Source organism: Anthonomus grandis, chromosome 14 (genome assembly GCF_022605725.1).
Source record: "Anthonomus grandis grandis chromosome 14, icAntGran1.3, whole genome shotgun sequence".
NCBI lineage: Eukaryota > Metazoa > Arthropoda > Insecta > Coleoptera > Curculionidae > Anthonomus > Anthonomus grandis.
This window is the reverse complement of record NC_065559.1, coordinates 6172571-6195662: the sequence shown is the minus strand read 5'-3', so window position 1 is coordinate 6195662 and position 23092 is coordinate 6172571. Positions and strand designations below refer to the sequence as shown.

At 30.0% G+C, this 23092-nt stretch overlaps 1 protein-coding gene across 1 annotated transcript in view; it reads right to left on the bottom strand.

The window, feature by feature from the left end:
• LOC126744799 (retinal homeobox protein Rx-like) overlaps nucleotides 1-22649 on the bottom strand; it is a 70052-nt gene extending 47403 nt beyond the window's left edge. The window contains exons 1-2 of the mRNA XM_050452359.1: nucleotides 22406-22649; nucleotides 1372-1697 (exon numbers count right to left, since the gene is read on the bottom strand). Coding sequence (XP_050308316.1) covers nucleotides 1372-1697; nucleotides 22406-22649 — 570 coding nt within the window. The remainder of the gene's footprint in view (nucleotides 1-1371; nucleotides 1698-22405) is intronic.
• Between the last annotated feature and the right edge of the window lie 443 nt (nucleotides 22650-23092).

The window sequence follows — 23092 nt, the reverse complement described above, 5'->3', positions numbered from 1 at the left end:
TGTTTTGTGACTCAACCAAGGCATTTGACTGTGTTAGTCACGAAATACTATTGTGAAAACTTAAGCGGTATGGGTTCAGGGGTTTGGCTCTTCAGTAGTTTAGGTATTATTTGCATTATAGTGTGCAAAGTGTTTCTGTGGATAGTGTCTCTTCAAGGGATCAGCTTGTGATTTATGGTGTTCCAGAAAGTTCAGTTCTTGGACCAGTTCTATTCCCCGTTTGTATTAATGATATGACTAATCTTGGAATCTCAAGGAAATTTATTCACAAATACGAACTGATACAAATACAATTAATCTAAATACCACAGTTAACATAGATATTGTTAAAATCAAGAAAGGGTCTGATTCTAACAAACTGTGTTTAAATACTTCAAAAACTAGTGTTATGAATATTAAATGCAATTTAGATGATGTAAAAATCAATTCTTAGATTTATTTATTAACAATAAACTAAAATTCGAAAGTAAATAACAGTTCTTTCAGAAAATGTCATCAATTGTTAGGTTCTTAAGGTGGTGGCAGGAGAGATTGATTTTGAATTGAATTTGATATTGTAAACACCGAGAAATCAGCTGATTCTCCGTCATTCCGGAATGACACAAGTGGCACACCGCACGACGTCTCGAAGGTTAGCGAGAATCTTGCGGAACAGCGTTCCGTCGAGTATATAAGGAGCCGCATCGCCAATAGTTGTCAGTTAACAGTGAAGTAAAGTTCGGAGTATTGGCGCGAGATTTAAATAGTTATAAATACATTATGACAGTTCATTACTTATTTATAAGTATTTTCGTATTTGCAAGAATATAGTATAGAACTGTTTATTTATCTCTCATTAATCTTTCATTTCTTATATATATTGGAATCTGTTTGCCTGGTTCATAAAAAAAATTAGAAATATGAACACAATAAATAGGCATGAATAAAGCCGTTGACATGCTATAATGATGCACTCTTTCCTAAGCAACAGGTTCATTCATTAAAAGAACACTTATATTAGATGGTAAAAAATCCTTTAATAATGTGTTTAGCGAAAGGCTATTATCAAATAACAATTTTAGTTCCGATTTTTGCCTTTCTTCTTTTGCATCATGTTATTTGACCTAATTCATTTTATTTCAGTTTTATATTGAATAGAATTGTTCAAATGTATTTGTGTATATATATTTTCCCTTTTTATAACTTTGTCAATAGATTTACTTTTATCACCCAGTCACCAATCTCCTTGTTCTTGTACCAAATAAAATCTGAAGAACATTCAAGTGAAAATTTAAACGAACCTTGAATCGAAGGCACGAAAACGAGAAAATGAAATTTACGCAACTATAAAAGAAAAATAAAGAGAGAATGGAAAAGTGTTTCGTCACCTACCTGCACCCTGACTTCGGGCAAATTGACTTTCATCGCGAGCTCTTCTCTACTGTACACGTCGGGGTAGTGGCTCTTCTCGAACGCTCTCTCCAGCTCGTGCAGCTGATAGGTGGTGAATGTCGTCCTGTTACGACGATGTTTCTTTTTGCATGAATCGTTGCCCCCCTCGTCGCTGCCCCCCCGGGATCCGCCCCTGCCGCCTCCTTCGCCGTTGGCACCCTCCGTGCCCCCGACCGCGTCTTCTTCGCCCTCGGACCCTTCGCTTCCTCCCATCTTTCCGTAACGTAAATCCGATACGCCGTCGTTTGAGTTACAGCTTCCTTCACCTGAACGAAATAAGAAAAATCATGTTTTTTGTTTTTTTTTATTTTGCTTTAAAGTCACACGAGTAGAGGTAACAAGATTTTCTAAATCTCAAGATATTTGTAATCAATGTGGTTTAAAAGTCAGGAGTATAGATTTTATATAAAATTAATAATTATTTGGCGCTAAGAGCTTATAAATCTTTATAATGCGTTTAAGGGTTTTAATGGTCATATTAATGACTTTTACTGTGTACGCTGTAAAATAGGCACACATTAATCTTACTCCAGACATTGTCCGTGTTTATATAAGTAGAATAAAAAAACTTTCAAAAATAATGATTAACAACAAAATAACATTGAGAGAAGCCGAATAATTTTATAAAAATACCCTTTAATAATAGTTTTAATTTACGAAATTATTCCAAACGTTTTAACACCCATTCTCCTCCCCTTTCCTAAAATTGTTTAAAAACCAGTATAGTAACAAAAAACGCCCCTGTACATAATTCCTCTACTAAGCCTCTACCTAGCATGAATCCCAATTCAAAAAAAAGGAAATTCAACTTTTCTCTGCCTAAACCTATGTTTTCATTTGCAATTGGTCTCTCCTCTCCCGTACCTCCCAATGAAAATGGCAACAACACATATCTGAAGTTAACTATGAAGTAAATGATATAAGTCGCCAATGAATTAACATTTTTGCAGACTATTTTATTAATTTTATAGAAAAATTGCAACTCTTTGGATCATGTTAAAAAGATAAATTCTGAAAACATTAAAAGCAAAATAGCAAACATTACCACTAATAAAGATGAGAATTCACAATCTGCTGTCACTAAAAAAAAAATTTAGAACTACATCTGTATTAACACAATATTAATTTAAATCTTATTAATAATGACACCTAGTTCTAAGCAAGAAAACATATTTTTTGGCTACAATATAGTACGTCTGAATAGAGCTGATGGCAATTTATTCCAACCTATAACCCTGATATAAGATGCGCAGTATCAATAAATATTTATAATATGAAAATTATGTTTCCTTTAATTTACAAACCACTAAATATTAAGATTAGTTAGAATGATATAGAGTAATATAGTTCAACAATCTGCATCACCATATAGTTTATATTAGAAGATTTTACTGCACACAGTAATGTATGAGGTTCACAAACAAATTATTTGGTAGGAGATCAAATAGTTAACTACGTTTAATAGGTGAATCTAATATGGTTATTTTAAATTATGGATCATCTACTGGGAAAATACTGCCAACTAGACTCTGCCGTTGATCTACGTCTAATTTCAATAAGATTAGCAGCTAAAGTATAATGGGAAGTTTATTTATTTATTTATTTACGGAATCCATTTACGAAAGTGTTACATAGCATAGCAATACAAACATATATATTCAGATACAAAACCATCTATAAATCAATGAAAGGTGTAGATGAGTTAATTAATTAAAGCCCCTATGAAATAATATTCTTTAACTGCCCATTAAAAGATGTAATCCTAGAGTCAAAAAAGCTTAAAATAACTCGGAACAATCTATAGTAGCATTTAAAACTTTATGCATAAAACATAAGTCGAGTAATGTTCTTCGTGACTCTATTGTGGGTAAGTTCAGGTTATCCCTGACCCACTGATAGTAATACTCCTGTCTCCTGTAACCACATCTAAAACCAGCCACCCTTAAAAATTTTGAGTTTTTTCAATCTGCTTAATGTAGCAGTTATATGACGGGGACCACACAATTGAGCCATACTCCAAGATGGGCCTAACAAGAGAGCAATAAAGTAATCTAAAAGTAAACAAAGACAAATCAGTTGTAGACCGTTGGATAAAACCCAGCATTTTCATTGCCCTACCAGTCACCTGATTGATGTGACTATTAAAAGACAACCTGGAGTCAATAAATATTCCTAAGTCAGAAACCTCTGTTTTGACACCAATTTTATAAAGAAAAGCAATAGGGATTCTTTGCTTAGAAAAAGTAATCTTATGGCACTTATTGATATTAAGGGACATTCTATTCAAGTGGCACCAATCAAAGAACGAATTAAGGTCTTTTTGCAGGAGCACAGCATCGGAAAGAAATGTGATAGACCTAAATAGCTTCACATCATCAGCAAACATTAGCCCACGACAATTTTCAAGTTTCCAAACTAAATCAATCAAAAAGAGGTAAAACAAAACAGGGTCTGAGTGAGAGCCCTGTGGCACCCCCATATACAGATTTTTCCAAGGCTTTTGATGGTGCACCCTGTGGCACCATCAAAAGCCTTGGAAAAATCTGTATATATTGAGTCAACCTGAAGTAGAGGTAGTTGACATACAGCACCAAATTAGCATCAGTAGATCTGCCTTTTATAAATCCAAATTGCTCAGGATTAAAAAATAAAGATTTAAAACTCCTTAAACTGTATACAATGTATAAATAGCTTAGGCAAAATATATAGGGAAATATCAAATTGGTCATTAGCAAATGGTTTTGAGATTACTGTAGATAAATCAAATACATGCATTTTTACAATACGTAATACATAATTTTTTTTTTTTTAATTAATACCCTTAAAATTATCCATGTTTATGTAACACAAACAATTAGGGTACCTTATACCAATAACATCAAATATACTTGGAAAGTGCATATTAACACCATATCTTCTAATTGTGAAAAAGGACCTCACTTTCTAAGATACGTCACAAATTTTTTAAATTTCAAAACTTTGAATTTTTTATTCATTATGGTTATTATTTTTATAGATCTGCCTCTAATAGCTTATTACCAAAGTTGATAGTACTTATGACTTAACCAATAAATATTGTAATTGTAAACCCTATAAAGAGTTTTACCCAATGTAAGAGCTAATCACTCCTTTTGATTTTTTATCAATTTGATTATTTAAGCTCCTGAGAAAGCACAATAGTCAAATACCCTTTATTTAGTGACTATTCAATGATTAATGAAAACCTGCTATTATTAAATCACAATTAAGAAATCACTCCAATAGCATAGAGATATATATAGTCGCTGTCAAAAATGCTGAAGGTAATAAAGCAGAAATCAAAATTTTTAATTTGTTATTCAAGTAAGTATTTAAGTCTTACATAAGTTTCATATTAAATGAATATGGTTATTATTTCTATAGATCTGCCTCTAATAGCTTATTACCAAAGTTGATAGTACTTATGACTTAACCAATAAATATTGTAATTGTAAAGCCTATAAAGAGTTTTACCCAAAGTCAGAGTTAATCACTCCTTTTGATTTTTTATCAATTTGATTATTTAAGCTCATTAGAAAGCACAATACTCAAATACCCTTTATTTAGTGACTATCCGATAATTAATGAAATCCTGCTTAAATCCGAATTAAGAAATCACTCCAATAGCATACAAATATATAGATGCTTCCAAAAATGCTGAAGGTAATAAGGCAGAAATTTATATTCCTCCCTTAGCTATTAGATACCAATTTCAAATTATTCAACATTGCAACTCATTTACATCTGGAGCAATTGCTATTAGGGAAGCACTTAATTTTTGTTTAAAATACAAATCTACTAATTTCGTCATTTTGTCAGACTCCATGTCAAGCAATTAAAAATAGATACACATGGTCAAATAAAGTAAATCTTATAATATGGGAAAGAAATTGATTAGACATTAAACTTACCAGAATAAAAATTTAACATTTATATGGATTAAGGGACTTATAGGGTTAAGAGCCAACGAGATCGTAGATACGCAAGCCAAGAATTCAGTAAATCAAGGAAAAATCTCCTTGTGCTAGTGATATTACTATGGCATTAAAAATGTTATATCTATTAAAAAATCACCAACAAATTACTGTAAGTTAATTACTAAGATAACACCGAACTACTGTTTTGTAACAATAATTTATAGAATAAAATTTAGATAAGTTAGTTTCTAAGTTCTGATCTGATAAATGTATCGTCTGTACAGGAGATACCATCAATCACCTGACACGACAATTCTTGATTTTTATACTTATATATAACACAATATCAAATTTAAATAAACAGCAAAAACTAAAATGCAAAAACATTGTTTTTCCTCAACACAACTCTTAACCCCCCCACCCACCTCAAACATTTTTTCAGTATGAAATTCCTTTGAAAAATCACTGTTTTTCATCTATATAATCTAATCTAATAACGCTGTTTTTATACTAAATATTTATATATAAAATAATATCAAATTTAAATAAACAGCGTTATTAAATTAAATATTGAATATATATTTAAAAAAAAAACATTGTTTTTCATCAACGCAACCCTTAACCCCCCCACCCACCCCAAACATTTTTTCCAGTATGAAATTCCTTTGAAAAATCAATGTTTTTGGTCCATATTATCTAATATAATAACGCTGTTTTTATACTAAATATTTATATATAAAATAATATCAAATTTAACTAAACAGCGTTATTAAATGAAATATTGAACATATATTTTTTAAAAAAACATGGTTTTTCATCAACACAACCCTTAACCTCCCCACCCACCTTAAACATTTTCTCAATAAAAAATTTCTTTGTTTTTCGTCCATAATATCCAATCTAATAGCCACTGTTTTTGCATTAAATATTTAGTATAAATCAACCAACTGTGCTATTAGATTGGATATTAACGACGAAATAAGCTGTTATTCATGCGTATTATTTTGGAAAACAATGATTTTTGCAAACAATTTTGTACTGGTAAGTTCTGTGGGGTGGGTGGAGGGGTAAGGAAAGGGTTTATCAAAAACGTTTTTTTTTCCAGAAAAGGAGTCCCTGAGAAAAAATTGCTTTTTAAGAAAATAATAGGTAAGAATATACGTATATAATAAACGATTTTCAATTTCAACAAATGAGCACACTACTATGGTAGTGCTACCCAAAAATCAACATCTTTACCGAGAGCAAAAGGGGAGCAGGAAGAGGACAAAATTATACAAGAAGAAAAAACTGAGTGACTATATATATATATAAATAGAATTAGTAGAGAAACTACCGAGATTGTTGAGAAATCCATTAGATGACAGCATATTAATAGCGTATCAATAAAGCCAGGAGCGGAGTATATATCTTTATAAATGTGCTGAGCTACTGATTGGTATCTGAATAGTTATCTATCTCTAGAGACAAAAGCATTCATGGTAGTAATTCAATCAGTTGTCAGATCAAGTTATCCCAATGAGAAACTAAGTGAAATAAATTTTAAAGGATCCAAGATTGGGATGTCGTGTTAGAAGAGATAGTAGGAGTGGCAGACATAAGACAGGCAGCTACAGAATTTTTAAACTAGCCTGGCTATGTTGGTAAAATTGTTCCACAGGAGCTATCAAAGAAGCTTAACCTAGCACCAGTGGAAAAGTTTCATACTATAATCATTGCCTGGAAAGTCAAGATTAATTGGGATAGGACTATTCTTACAGATTATGCACTTCTGGATGAAAAATAAGTCAATGATGTCGCTAGTCCTGATAATACAATGCTAAAATTATGAAATACAGGTCGATTTGAGTCACAGGCATAAGTACCAAGAAGTTTTTTAATAAAGAAAATTAGGAAACATGAGGAAATTCGTAGGAGGTGCAGAATCAAGGAGACTCATTACCGCCACTGCTCTGTGTACCTGCTTTAGTTTCACTTAACTTGTTAAAGGGAAAAAAATCAAAATTAGTGATCTACTGTACGGTTGACGATTTGAAGCTGATAGCCAAAGATGACAGCGAGCTTCAAACTCAATTGGGTATATTAAAATAATTCAGCAATGACATGTATGGAGGTTGGAATTGAAAACTGTGCCAAAATAGCAATTTCAAACAGAAAAACATTAAAAAGGACAAATATAAAAGTTGACGAAAGCACTCAAAATCACAAGTAGATGAACAAGAGACTTAACCAGCAATACTCAAGAAGAATTAGAGGAATCCTCACGACTTAGCTCACCGCGGGTAACAGGAAGGTACCTGACCATCCATGGCGTGCTACACTCAAAATCTGATGTAGAATGTCCCAAAGAAGAGATAAATAAAGAGGACTCACTAACATCAGCGAAGGGGTTGCAACTTGGAGACTAGCATGACATCTAGAACTAAAAAAATATGACAAATATTTCGGAATGGATTACTGACGAAAAGCGAGAAAACAACGTGAACAAGCTCCAATAGCCACATCAAAAACCACAAATATAACTGAAACAAAAAAAGTGATAAAGATCAAGGCTCAAATAAAAGTAAGAGGAAAAGGATCAAAAAACAATTAACGTATGGAAAGTAAAGAGAATGAACACAGATACTTGGATGTGACTCAAGCATGGAGAACTGAAAATAGAGACGGACTACAAGCAAGTGATCGCAACTAAATATTTTAAGACAAAAATCCTAAAAACCAGCACAGACCAAAAATATAGACTGTACCGGACAGCATGTGACTAACTATTCATTCACCATGTTGTCTCAGCTGGCAAAATTGTCGGCTCACGCAGCTACTGCCGACCTCCAATGGAATATATGTAAAGAGAATGGCATTACAATAATCGAAAAATGGTATGACCATATACATGACCCTGTAGAAGACACCTCACACCCATATGGGACCAGTACATACTGGTCGATCTATGAAGGCCATAAAATCAGATCTTTTGCTGAAAGACAAAGTGAAGAAATTAATAATGTTTCCATCACATCTGCGATAGGGAGAGAGGCAAGTGGATGAAATATAACAATCTAGAGATAGATGTTTTTGAATAGTACTTACAAAACTGCTAATGTTTGTCCATTTCACCTTTTTACATCATATACCGGTACTAAACATCTGAAAATATCTTGTATATTAATGAATAAAGTGGCCACCTGACTCTGCATTTTTTTAAATAAACCTTTCATGTTTTCTGATTCACTTAACAAGCTTAGTTGCCAATTCAGTATTTTTTCCAAAACCCTGGAAATATCGAATGGCTTTATTATTTAAATATTAAGTTGGCCCCCTTTGTCTCCACTCGGACAAACAGCTAGTTGTATTTAAGCGGTAATTATAAATAAATGAGCGCATGCAAAGGAGCTATTAACAATTACTAAAATCCTTATCTGAAATCTGCTCCGTTTATTATTAATGCAAAGCAATTAGGACTCACGAATATGCTCACCGGCGTTTACGTCGCTCGGTGACACGCTCGATAAAATTATTTTTAATTTATTAACGACTTTTCGTCTTATTAATAATTTAAGTCTTTGGGGAAATATTAATAAAATTCGGGAGATTTTATCTAGTGCTTAACCAATTCGACATAAACTTTAACCTGGTAAGATCCATTTATATCGGTCCAAGCTAACTTCCTCTTAATACACAATACATCAAGCATTTATCATTATTACTTTAATTCTGTATAACATCAAATTAAATAAAGCTTTATTAACCGCAGTGCGACAAGGATGGAGTGAGGAGCTGATCGACACGACATAAGCGACATCTTGGGACACGCGTAAAAAATTGGCGAATGTTCTGAACAGTGGTCTACCTAATTATAAAGCCTTGTCCACACCAATAGGTACATTTTGTTGCTGGTTGCTGCAGTTGTGACACCCAATATTTTATGGAGGATTTTATTTTATCATCTTAACATTAATACTGACAAGTTTTTTCCCATAGATTTAAAATATATTTTGTAACTGTTTATAAAAAAATCAGAAAGAATTTAATAAACATCTTGTTTAAAACCACCATATAATACCCTCGAAACCGACCCCCAAAACATATATTAAAAAGAATCTTTTTTAGATTAATACGGTGACTAAACATGATTGAATAAAACGAGACACGTTGACACATTGAACATAGAGAGCGAGACTATTAACATTAACAAAGAGCTTATCCGTTCCGTAACAAAGAAACAAAACACACTGTAGAATTAAGTGGAGAAGAGAAGTGAGATAGAGAGAGAGAGGAGAGGAGAGGGCTTATATACACGGTAGAGAAAACATGAATCGGAAAACAACAAAAGCGACCCCGAGTTAATGGACTGATTCGTGCAGGGTTTTATTTAGTAAGTAGTAAGTGATATAATCTAGATTAGGAGAGCGATAAACAAGGCAGTTTTATTTCGAATTACTTAAGGGTCTCGCTGGCTCACTCGCTCGCTTGTTGGTATAATAGGGATTTAAAAACCGGCGTATAATGGAAATGTTTATTAGCTCAATACGTTTTTTTTTGATATAGTATATTAGGGTAGTTTTGAGTTATCGTTTGCTTATTTAAAAATATTTTATATTAGAACAAAATTTTTGCTCGAGCAATAAATAAATTTTAAGTTTCAAATTCACAACTTTTTTATTTGTCCTTAAAATACAGAGTTATAGTTATAAAACAATATTAATAGTAAAAATATGACAAATAGGATCACCTACCGATTATATAACCGATCCACAAGACTCGTTTTAATACAAGCTTACGCGAAGTAGCTCTCTTAATACTCTTTGTACAAGAAATATAGAGGTATAGTTCAAATATAAAATATTAAAACCAAGTTAACAAATAAAATAAAATTAAATATAATTTTGAGATACATAAGTTTACTGTAAGTTAGAAAGAAGACTTACCCTTAAGGTAAAAGGCGGAAGGTGGAGCAAGAAATGCGGCAAAAAAGTGTGCAAAGAGGTTTTAAAAAATATACAACACAACGTACAAAGTAAAGGCAAAAAAAAATTAAAAAGGCATTAAAACTAATTAGCTTTTTGTCATAGAATAATGAAATAAAATTATCCTAATTTCACAAAAAATTATAGGAAATAAATTGTCTATTAATTGCCTTAATTATGTAAAAGAACGATTATACAGGATGTTCCGTATAACCGTATAACTGGGTTAACAGCATTTTTTTCTAGGTTAACGTACATTTTTCTAGTAGAAAGTCAAAGACAAGTAAGATACAAGGTGATTGAACTCTTTTTTTAAATTTGACCATTAATTAAAATTCTTCTTTTCTTAATTTTTAACAAAATTTGGAATATATTTGAAATCTCAAAATTAACCCTTTTTTTTAAATTACGTCATAAAGCCCCGTCAGCAACATTTAGATTTTTTTTTAAATCTGCATTGTTCCAACAGTTTTGCCTAAAAAATTTATACTTTAAAAATCTCGCTACGGTTTACCCTTTTCGAGATATTTACATTTAAATTCCCCAATGCGCTTAAGATACGACTTAATTTTCTTATGTTTAATAATTTAAATTAATAATAAATTATTTATTAATTGAAATAAAAGTCAAACTGATTCTATTAAAGATAATTTTATTATAAATTTTAACAATTTAAATTGTTCTTTGAATGTATTCGTAAAATATGTTGCAATCATTTATAAAATTCATTTACATTTTTTTAAGAAATTGCATATCGAGTACGTTTCAATTATGCATGGACCGATCATAAACAGGAACAAAAACCAATGCGTTTGATGTTTTACATATTTTTAATAATTTTGCAAGGAATTTAAGTGGTACCTAGTTATAGGTTTTAAATTATTTATTAATTAGTAATAAAATAATTTAATTATATACAGGGTGTCCATTTATAAACTGACACATTTTAACTGCTTATAAGTCGAGAACGAAAAATAACAACAATGTGCGGTTTTCACAGAACTTCATCAATATTTTTAAAATCTTTTTTGACATTGTTGCCAAGTTTCAAAATTTACCTAAAAAAGAAGGAAAAAATTGACGATTTTTAAAGGCCGATTTCTCAAAAATTTTAAATATAACACCCTGTACTTTTTAATTTCACATAAAAGCCTGTTAAATCCCCTTTCCGAAAATGTATAAATTGTCTTAAATTAATAATTTTTCATTACAGAGCCAATTTTAGTAAATTAAAAGACACCTTTTTGAAAATTTTCTTAGAATACATGTTCGGTGATTGATGAACATTTTCTGGTAATTGCCTATGTATCACTTTAGCATGATCATAATTAAATAATTTGCGCTATTGCCATGTCTATAAAAAGTATTTATTCTATGTATTAAATTACCACTATTTACAATAATTTTAACAACAAACAATTAAAGAAATTAATTTTAATTTATAACTAATAAATTAGCTGCGGAATATGACCCCCATTGTGTTTGGAACACAAATGTAGATGGAGAAATAAGTTGCCGAAGGCGTTTGCTACAAAACGCGGTGTAATTTGGTTGAAAACGTTTACTATGTTGCTGCGCAGTTCATCAAAATTTCTTGGGGTTGGATTGTAGCAACGGTCTTTTACATATACCCATATACAAAACTCTGGAATGGTTAGATCGGGAGAATAAAGTGCCCACTCCAAAAGGAAAATTTTTTAAAAAGTGTCATTTACTAAAATTGGCTCTGTAAAATAAAATAATGAATTTAAGAAAATTTATACATTTTCGGAAAGGATATTTAACAGGCTTTCATGTGAAATTAAAAAGTACAGGGTGTTACAATTAAAATTTTTGAGAAATCGGCCTTTGAAAATCATCAATTTTTTTCCTCCTATTTCAGGTGAATTTTGAAACTTGGTAACACTGTCAAAAAAAACTTTAAAAATATTGATGAAGTTCTGTGAAAACCGCACATTGTTGTCATTTTTCGTTCGCGACTTATAAGTAGTTAAAATGTGTCAGTTTATAAATGGACACCCTGTATAATAAGAGACTTTTCAACAGGTCTTTTTAGAAAAATGTATTCAACTGTATTGCTATATATTATAAAGCCAACATTTCTGCACACTTTGTTCCATCCATAACTAGAACTACATGAATGTTTTCAATACATATTTATAACAACTACATAACTAAATGTAGTAAAATATTGCGTATACTAAATTTAAGTTTGGGATGGGAATTCCTTTATATTTTTAAACCCTTTTTATGATAAAAACAAGAAATATATTTTTAAATAAAATGACAGAATAGAATAATAGAATTTGCTTAAGATAATATTACAAAAACATGTTTATACGAAAAATAATAAAATAAATTTGCAGTAAGTTTTACTTTTGCATCATCGAGAAAATTAAGTTTAAGTTTAAAATTAATTAATTAACTAAAGTTTCTTAATGCAATTATACTTGTTTCAAAAAATCAGCATATTTAATTCTTTAATGCTTCTTGATAATCAATCATACTCTTTTATAATATTTTAAAGAATATATATATAAGATACATTTAAATTATGCATTGATTTAAGATAATGTATTAATAATGTAATACTTTAAATTATTATTTCAAATACCTACATATTTTTTTTTGTTTAATGATATTATTGGCTTTTTATGGATATATTTCCTCTTACTTGCCTTGGACCCTAACTACCATTAGATCTAAAATTAAATATAAGAATCCACTATTTATTTGAACCTTAACCTGTTTAATAAAATTTATTTTAAAAGGAACACTTAAATTATGCACTGCATTAGCTGAAAATCAAGCTCACAATGGGTGGATGCATAAAAAGTAGTAGATGCTAATGCTTCGCTAAAAAGTATTTACTTTGTAGCATTTGCTTTTATATATCACTTATGAAGTAAATACTACACTGTACGGCCCAACAGAAGTACCTTCTACTTAAGAAAAAAGTATCTAAGGTAAAAAAGTCAAACTTCTCAAAATGGACAAGACACTTGTCAAAACTTGTTTTTCTATCAGTGCGTCTATTAGTATTAAGTGTGTTCGTGTAATTCGGTTCGGATTCAAACTTTTTAAAAGTTCAGTGATTATAATACTGGTTTAACTATGAGTAATTCTTCAGATTCCGATGCAACAAAAGAGCTAGGACAAGATAAAAATGAGCAAGTATTATTATTTGTTACTCTACTTGAAAGTTATCAAATTTTATTTGATAAAAAGATGACACCAAAAATTAAAAACGAAAAAGAAGATGCACTAAAAAAATTAACAACTGGTTTTAATAAAATAATGGGAAAAAACCTAGACACAAAACAAATTTTGAAAAAGTTTAATAACATGAATTCTACGACTTATGGAATGTAGGAGAAAAGCCAGTTCTACCCAGAGTACCAGGTGCATGTCAGGCCGGTGTAAGCAATGAGATTGATGTTTCCTTCCAAAACAGTGAAGATGACTTCCTCAGTTCTAAATCTGGCACCAAACAAGTTAAAGTCATGACACCTAAAGGTTTTAAAGCAGCTGATAAGAACACTTATTCAACTACAAACGACCTGTCTACGAAAACAAATTGAAGCAGCCGAAGCCCAAATTTCTGCTTCTCGAGCTCAACAGTCTTCAGCCGAAGCTCAGGAACGGGCCGCGATTGCATTGCTAAATTTTGCCAAAGCTGGTGGGCAGTTAGTTGACCATTTAATTAGTTTTTTACCCATAATTTAAATATAATATGAGGTGTAGTATCCATTTATTTCTTTTATAATTTGATATTTTGTCACAAACTTAAAATTGAAATAATTAGTTTATTTAGTTGTTACTTTTTTATATTTCAGTTTGTTATTGAACATTTCATAAATTACCTATTTAGTATATAATTATCATAATAATAATAATAGTAACTTAAATTATTAGGTATGTTAGTTATCATTACGAAATAAAAACTCAGCAACTTCATTTCTGCGCTGTGTACCTTGATTTCGAATTTGTGCTTGATTACCCTCTGGCATTAGTTCATTGGGATGCTGAACTTCCATCTCAATTCGATCAAAATCATGGTATGGATCTTGTAGATATTTAGCTATATTGTGAAGTACAAATGCACTCTCAACAATATGTTCCGGAATGTTTTCAGTTTTTAGGCGAAAAGTATACTGGAGCATTGGAAAACGCCGTTTTAACTGACCAAAGCAGCGCTCTATGACACATCGTTCCTTTGCATGGATTAAATTATAATTTTCTTGCATTGGTGTAGTTGGATTTTTATATGGTGTCAATAACCACGGAGCAACACCATATCCTTTATCACCTAATAAAGCTGCTTCGTGCACATTATTATACATAATGCCATGCACTATGGAGTTTCGCCAAATTCGACTGTCGTGCACGGAGCTTGGCCGAGATGCATCCACACTTGTAAACATTTCTCGGGCATTACAAGTAGCTTGAATATTTATTGAGCATACCCCTTTTCTGTTCATGTATTCATCACCGTGAATAGATGGTTTTGTTATGTTTACATGGGTACAGTCAATAACACCTATAACCCTGGGCATTCGCTCACCACGTGTTCCCTCATTAATAGCAACTCTAAGCAATTCGTTAGTGTTGGGGAACTTTATCTAATTGTTTCTTTTTGAATAAATTGCTTTAGATACCGTGGCTAAGGTTCTGGAAACAGTGCTTTGATTGACATCTAGATCAACACCAACTCCTTGCTGAAATCCAGGATCTCCTGTAAGAAAAGTTGTTTACATTTTTCAAATTACAAAGTTAATTTACTAGAAACACATAAACTTCTCAAAAAAACCTCCATTTTTTGAGTCGGTGACAGGGCTCCACCCCTTGTTTCCACCGGTTCATTATCATCTTGGAGAAAATAATGTCCAAGCCACTCTACATTTTCTCTGTTAAATCTAAAATACCAAAGCGTGATTAGATGATTGGGATAGAAAAATTTATTAAATTTATGGTAATTACCTGAATAATTTTTTATATAAATCGTCATTATTGTATTCTCTTCTTTGTTTGTATACCTTTTGACGATGCACATACATAAAAACTGCAATTTTTTACTAAAACACTTAAATAAAAGGCATGGACCGAAAGGCAAAGGCGCTGGGGCCGAAGTTTGTCAAACACCAACTTTATTTAAACTGTAGTAAATACTACTACTTCCAAAGCATAGCACCTTCTTCTGTGTATCGCGTACATAGTAGTATATGCTTCATTAGTGTAGTCTAAACTTTAGAAATGTAGTACATACTTGAAGCATTAGCATATACTACTTTTTATGCATTCCACCCAATATCTGCATTTATTTGTAGTAAATTGATAATCCAAAATGATATTTACAATATTGTGAAATGTGGAATCGCAATATGTGATGATAATACTCATTGACTAAGTAATGATCATATAAGAGTTTTATGGCAATTTTAATAGTAAACAGAGGAATATGTAGAAAGGTGATGAACGAAAAAAACACGAACAAAACACATCATTACTAGATACCCATTTCAGCGCTCAATGTTCTAAAAGCTAAGCTATAATTTAGTTTCGACAGCAGTAATCTATAATCGATCAAATCTTGTTGACTTATGCGGATTTAAGAGATTAAGAAAATTCCTTAAAAGAAAAACAGTCTCTATGCTTTTTTGATGATGAAGTCAAACTGTTTTTGTGTGAACTGACTAATATTATTATTATTATTATTATTATTATAGGAAAAAATCAGCAAATAGGCATAGGTGGAGCTGTATTCTAACTAAATTACATTACAAGGATTAATTTTTTTTTGTAACATTATTATAATCATTTCTATTTTAGTTGATTAAGAATGTTTGATTGATGTATTTGATTCGTAAATCCTTGAAAGCTTATTTATATAGTTTTTTAAACCATTACATTTTCATTGTAAAATTACATTGAATTTTATAAATATCTAAAGATAAAACTATCTCTCTTATAAGCTATTTAGGTAGAAAAATTAAATTACTGAGACTAGGAGGCCTTAACAAACAAATAAAAGAATCTTTAAATGATTTTTAGAAAATAATGGAGAAACTTGGGCTAAAGATTTCAACCTACAAAATAAATGTTCTCTTTTGTAATATTATAATTACCCTGAACTAAAAGTCTTTAACATAATTTTCCTATACTTAATAAATAGGAAGATTCAATATATTAGCAAAATAATAGGATACTAAAGTAAATTGTAAAGATTTAGTGGTATAAAAATGTCTTATCTGGGATAACTCGTACCTTAAAAAAATACCAATTAAAATCATAAAAACTATGCTTAACTTGATGAAAAATGGTCAAATAAAAAAATTAGTTTCAAATTTCAAACTTAGAAAAAAGACTAAACCATCTCTTTCTTTTAATATATTTTTTCCATTATTATCTCTGAGATTACTCAAACAAAGTACATTTAAATCAGATCAAAATAAATAAAAGAACTGGGTGAGAAATGTTAACCCTACAGAAATAAAAAATAAGGTATATATAAAAATCCCAGAAAACCTAACAGATAAAAATTCAGCAATTAAGTTCTTAGAATAAAATCTAGATAAAAATGGAAGACAAAAATAAAATCTAAATAAATATGAAATTGAATTAAATAATATCCATGCATAATTTAAATGTACGTGATATGCAAACTGTTCAAACAATTTTATTGTTATTAAAGCGAAAAAGAAGAACAGGCCAGATAAATTACATACCTATTTCAATGCTAATGTACGTACTTCAATTCTAATATTAAATTTTATCGTAAAAAGTCAATATAATATTATAATTATTTTTTAGTCCAATCGATAAATAATTTTGTGAAAGACATAAAATATAGTAAATAAATAAAATTAGTAATAAATAAAATATAGTACTAGCTGTAGGTCAAAAAAAAAAAATTGTTGTTATATTGTCATATAGAAGAACCTTAGGATCCTCTGATGTAACATAATGGCCTATGTATACAAAAGATATTTTAATTTCAAAATAATAGTTCCTGAGGATTTTAATTCAAATTTGTATGAAGAAAATAACCAAACCAAATTATTTTAAGATCTAATAACTAGCTTTAACTGATCACTTACCATATTCGAGGGAACAAGAATAACTGTTAGAGGCTCATCTCAATTTATAGATAATATATTTTGTAATTTAAATTCGGATTTTAAGCCAAAGGGCTATGTTTTGAATACTGCACTTAGTGATCATTATGCCTAAGTTTTGTGTGTTGAAGATGATAAAAAAAAATAATTTTATTCTAAAGAGGGTATTATCCAAAAATAAAATTATTGAGATTAAGCGGGAACCGCAGGAAAATTCCTACGGTGCTTTTTTGAATGTTTTTAATGGCCATTTTGACAGAATATTAATTTGTAAAAAAATTAATACTATTAAAATAGGTACAAGAATTCTTGTAGGAAACAAATTATTGAAAAAAATTGTTGCAATAAACATTTAGAATATTTAAGGGATCCCAAGTTTTACGAGAATTGTTTTAAGCTGAAATAAAACTTAAAATATTGCTGTTTTTTCTCCTAATAGCCTAAACAGTTAGATTGTATATTTGTATATTTCAAACATGTTAAAACTGGCTTGAGTATAAAAAAAAAATCAATGTTAAAATCTCCACTTCAGATAATATAGTCAAAGGTACTAGGGATGTAAAAAGAAGATATTATCCATATCCTTCAAAAATCAGGTATTCAAGAGTTTGATGGTCTGTAATACGTGGCAATACAATAACCCTTATTACAAAATTTAAACTTAATAAAAATCTATTAACGTATAATTATAGTTTCCTATTCATGCATAATTTAAATGTACTTACTATGCAAATTGTTTATACAAAAATTAATGGTATTAAAATAGAAAAGAAGAAGGGGCCAATATTATTACATTTATCAAATGCATCAAAACAGGAATGAACATTCAATTTTTTTAACCAGTTACTAAAACAGAAATCATTAAAGTTATGAAAAATTCTAAAAACAAATAATCTATCTGTCACAATAAAGTGCATGTATCTGTTTTGAAGGGAGTGACTATAGGAGTATCTGGTCCTCTTTGTCATGCTCTAAACTTGTCAGTTACTACAGACAAAAAGAAAAATTATCGACCGATTTCCCTTTTGTCAAATATTAAAAATATATATAAAAATGTTGTATCAAAGACTTATATCTTTTTGGTAAGTATTCATTAATAAATGATAGACAGAATGGCTTTCGAAAGGACAAATCTACGATTAGAACTATTTATCAAATAATAGAAAAAGTTATAAATTCATTAACTAACAAAATACAATGCTGATGATAGATATACTTTTCGAAAGCCTTCGATTTTGTAAATCACGACATTCTGTGTGAAAAGTTGGAGGCATATGGTAAGGCATTAATAAAATCTTACTTGAGCGATATAGCGAGTATTAGAGTGCTTGCACTATAAAGATTTTTAACTAATTGTCAGAGAGTATTAGATGTTTGTCGAGAAGTAAATTTAAATTTATTTTGTATAAACACCTACTTAATGAAGTACTTACCTATTTTATAGGGTCAATGAATTTTACAATGATCTGAATAGGACAATTATTCAATAATCAATAATGTTTAAATAAATTTAATAAGCATTCAAGTGCACAAATATCTAGTTTCTTTTTCTATTCTTTTTTCTGTATGTAAAATCGGCTAAGAAAATAATACCAAAATTGTTTGTTATTCAAGACTGTTAAAATATATGTAAAAATATTTTGACATATTTTATAATATTTGTGATGTAATGATTATAACTTAATAACCGGAACTATAGATTGTATAAGTACGTATATAATATATCTATGAAATTTCTTTAAATAATATAGTTTCACATTGTGACATTGTCCTACAATGTTTTTTGTAAACATTGGAACAAATAAAGCTGAAGTAAAGTAAAGATTAGTGAACTTTTTAAAAATTCTCAAATAATTCTTTAAAAAAATTGCATTAATTTGATTGAAGACTAAGGAAAAATAGTGGCTAACTTTATTGCAAATTTATTTTGAAAGCTCCAGAAATTGTTTATGGAAATAAATTAAGGCCTTTACATGCATAATTTATATGTATTTAATACGCAAATTGTTTATATAATTTTAATGTTGTTAAAGCGGAAGAGAAGCCAAAGTAATTTTACACCTATTTCAAGGCTAAAAGATTTCCGTGTCTCAATTCTAATATTAAATTTTATCAGAAAAATTAGCAAATATGCATAGATGGAGCTGTAATCTATGTTAATTGAATAGAACCGATGACACTCCAATAATGAATTATTTCTTTTAACAATATTTTTTATTGTTAAATAATTTTTTTTGGTGCATAACTTAAATGTATCTGATTCGCAAATTCTTTAAAATATGCTCAATAATTGGATTTAAGATTAAGAAAAATAGTGGAGAAGTTTATTTTTAAAGCTCTAGAAATTGCTTATGAAAATTAATTAAATCCTATCTATGCATACTTTAAATGTACTTGATATTCAAATTGTTTAAACCATTTTAATGTTGTTAAAGTGAAAGGTTAAGTAGAGTCTAAATTATTTACACACCTATTTCAAGGCAAAAAAATGTATGTACTTTAATTCAAATATTTAATTTTATCGGACCAAATAAGCAAATACACATGGGTGGAGCTATAGTCTAAATTGCACAGAACCAATGACATTGCAAGAATGAATTGTTTCTTCTGACAATACTATGATTGTTTTTATACCAATAAATATATACTTTCTGATTGGTGCACAATTTCAATGCATATAATGCGTAAATTCTTGAAAATATTTTCAATAATTTAATTGAAGATTAAGAAAAGTAGAGGCAATAAAGTTTCAATTTAATCAATGCCTATGGATGTCACTGCGTAAAATCTTCGATATTTTCCGGGATACTCTGGCCTAGTTTAGACCTTAATGAAAGTTTAACCAGAATCCTTTTGTCAACGTTATGCTTTTTGATTTATGGGTATATTCTCATTAGTTCTTAAAATATTAGACCTTAGAAATGATTTGTACTCGGTAAATGTCACTCGTTAATATCTCTGATAATTCCTTTTAACTTTCAATAAATTTAATAGAGAACACTAAGAAATATTGTCGTTTTCAATAAAAGGGAATATTCTCATAAGATTTCCCATTTAGGAGGTTGCTTTGAAAATCAACCCCAAAAAATTGTTCATGGAAGATTTGGAACTAGTAAATAAAATAGTTTTCTATGAGTACAAGGAAAAGAAGTCCTAAGGAAAAGTTATTATACAGAGTTTGCCTTTAAATGACTTCATATTTTATGAAAATAAATGAAATCGTATTTATGCATAATTTAAATGGAATTGATATGCAAATTGTTGTTGTTGCAATTGTTGTAAACAATTTTAATGTTATAAAGCGGAAGAGCAGGAGAGGCCAAAATAATTAAACAGCTACTTCAAGATAAATTTCAATTGATAAATAATTTCTAATTAGTGCATAATTTTAAAAAAATAATTTGAAAATTCCTTTAAATATGCTCAATAATTTAATTTACGCGCTTACATTAATTTAAAATATAAAAATTACGAATTCAATTGTCAGGAAAAAATAATAAATTTAATGCAATGCCCTGACAAAAATCAAATTGTAATTAAAATTTAAAAAAATTAAAAAATAATTAAAAAAACAAAAAGTAATTAAAAAATTCTGAATATTAATTAACGAATATTTTGGCTGCAAGATTCTCTTTGAAAAAGTGAGAAAAATCGTTCCAACTGCCGAAATATTTAATTAATTTTAAAAAAAATTAAAAATTCAGTTGCGAGGAAAAAGTTAAAAAATTGGCCATCTGCCTGGAAGAAAAAATTAATTAATTAAGAAAAAATAGACATCAAGAAGTAATTCATCCGAAAAGTATCAAATGACAAATTTTATTGCTAATTTAGTTTTAAAGGTTTAGAAATTGTATATGAAAATGAATTGAATTCTATCCATGCATAATTTAAATGTACTTGATACATAAATTGCTTAAACAATTTTAATGTTATTGACGCGAAAGAGACCTATTTTAATGAGAATACTTTTTTAACATTAAATCTCTCATAATTACAAAACTATTGCTTAAATTGGGTTTAACTTTAAATAAAATTAATAGAGAACACCCTAAGTAATATTGTCATTTTCAATTAAAGGAAATATTCCCATTAATTTTTCTTATAAAGGACTTAGAAATCGAGGGCTTGCTTTGAAAATCAAGCCAAAAAATTATTCCTGGAGGATCTGAACCTGTAAGTATTTCATAGTGCTACTATAAATGACTGAAACCCTATCCATGCATAATTTAAATGTACCTGATATACAATGTGTTTGGAAAATTTCAATGTTAATAAAGTGAAACAAAAAGAGGTTCCAAAATAATTACACATCTATTTTAATGCTAACAAGTGTACATACTTCAATTTGGTTATTGAAAAAAAATCACCAATATGCATAGGTGGAGCTGTAATCTAGCTAAATCGCACACAAACCATGAGACACTACAAGAATGAATTATTTCTTCAATATTATTACAACCGTTTTTATTTCAATTGATGAATAATTTTTAATTGCCGCATGCATAACTTTAATGTATATGATAAGCAAATATTTTAAAATATGTTCATTAATTTGAAGATTGAGAAAAATAGTGGCGAACTCTATCTTAAATTTATGAGAATGAATGGCATAATTTAATTGTACTTGATATGCAAACCGTTCAAATTGTAAAAAAGGAGTAGCCAAACAAATTACACACCTATTTCAATGCTAAAAAATGTACGTACTTTAATTTTAATATTGAATTTTATCGGAAAAAATCAGCAAATACGCATAGGTGGAGCTGTAGTCTAACTAAATTGAAACTGCTCCGAACCGATGACAATTTTTAGGGTTACAAAGGTGCGTGCACTTTTTTAGGGGCGTCATATTTCCAAAATGGCGGCCGGAGCATTTTAACACTCGACAAACGCGTTTTTTCTTTTAAATAAAAAAATCATTTTAAACACTGTGGGATATTTGGAGAACATATTCACTCACCAGCACTTTCATCATTAAAAGAACTCCTATCCCGTTGGTGTAGCATCAACGCGGTAGCATCGTGATGGTGATGATGCAGATCCTTCCTAGGTGGCAATCCTAATATGTTATCGATGGTATGTCTGGGACCGATGGTACTACTACCCACGACCATTTTTAACGTAGCCGGTTTATTTAAATTGTCCAACCCGTAATTATTAAGTAAACTAGCGGTGTCGTCTGGTTCGCAACGATCCGAATCCATCGCCCGTTTTCCACAAACTAATTTAATAGGCCGTCCGGGTTTGGGGCGAGCATGGGCGTAAATGGGGGCGGAGCCTTGCGCCCTTTATCCAATAAACTGAGCGCATTTATCCAACATGGACTCCGGTGAAAAGAACGAGGACGACGGCGACGATGATGTTGATGTTGCTGATGAGGGTAATGAGAAATCAACGCAACGGGGAGAAGGAGGCCCGCCAACTGTAATAAGCCCGGCAGAGAGTCGAAAATTTCGCGCTGTAAAAATGGTTTAAATTGGTGTCAACACTAAAGAAATTACCGTGAATAAACTGTTATTGCTACCCACTTCTTGGATTATACTTTACAATGGAATTAGAAAAATATTACGTTTATTAAACGGTGCATGATGAAGCGAAATAGGATTTATTACGCAGTCATTAAAAGAGATGATGACTCTTTAATTAT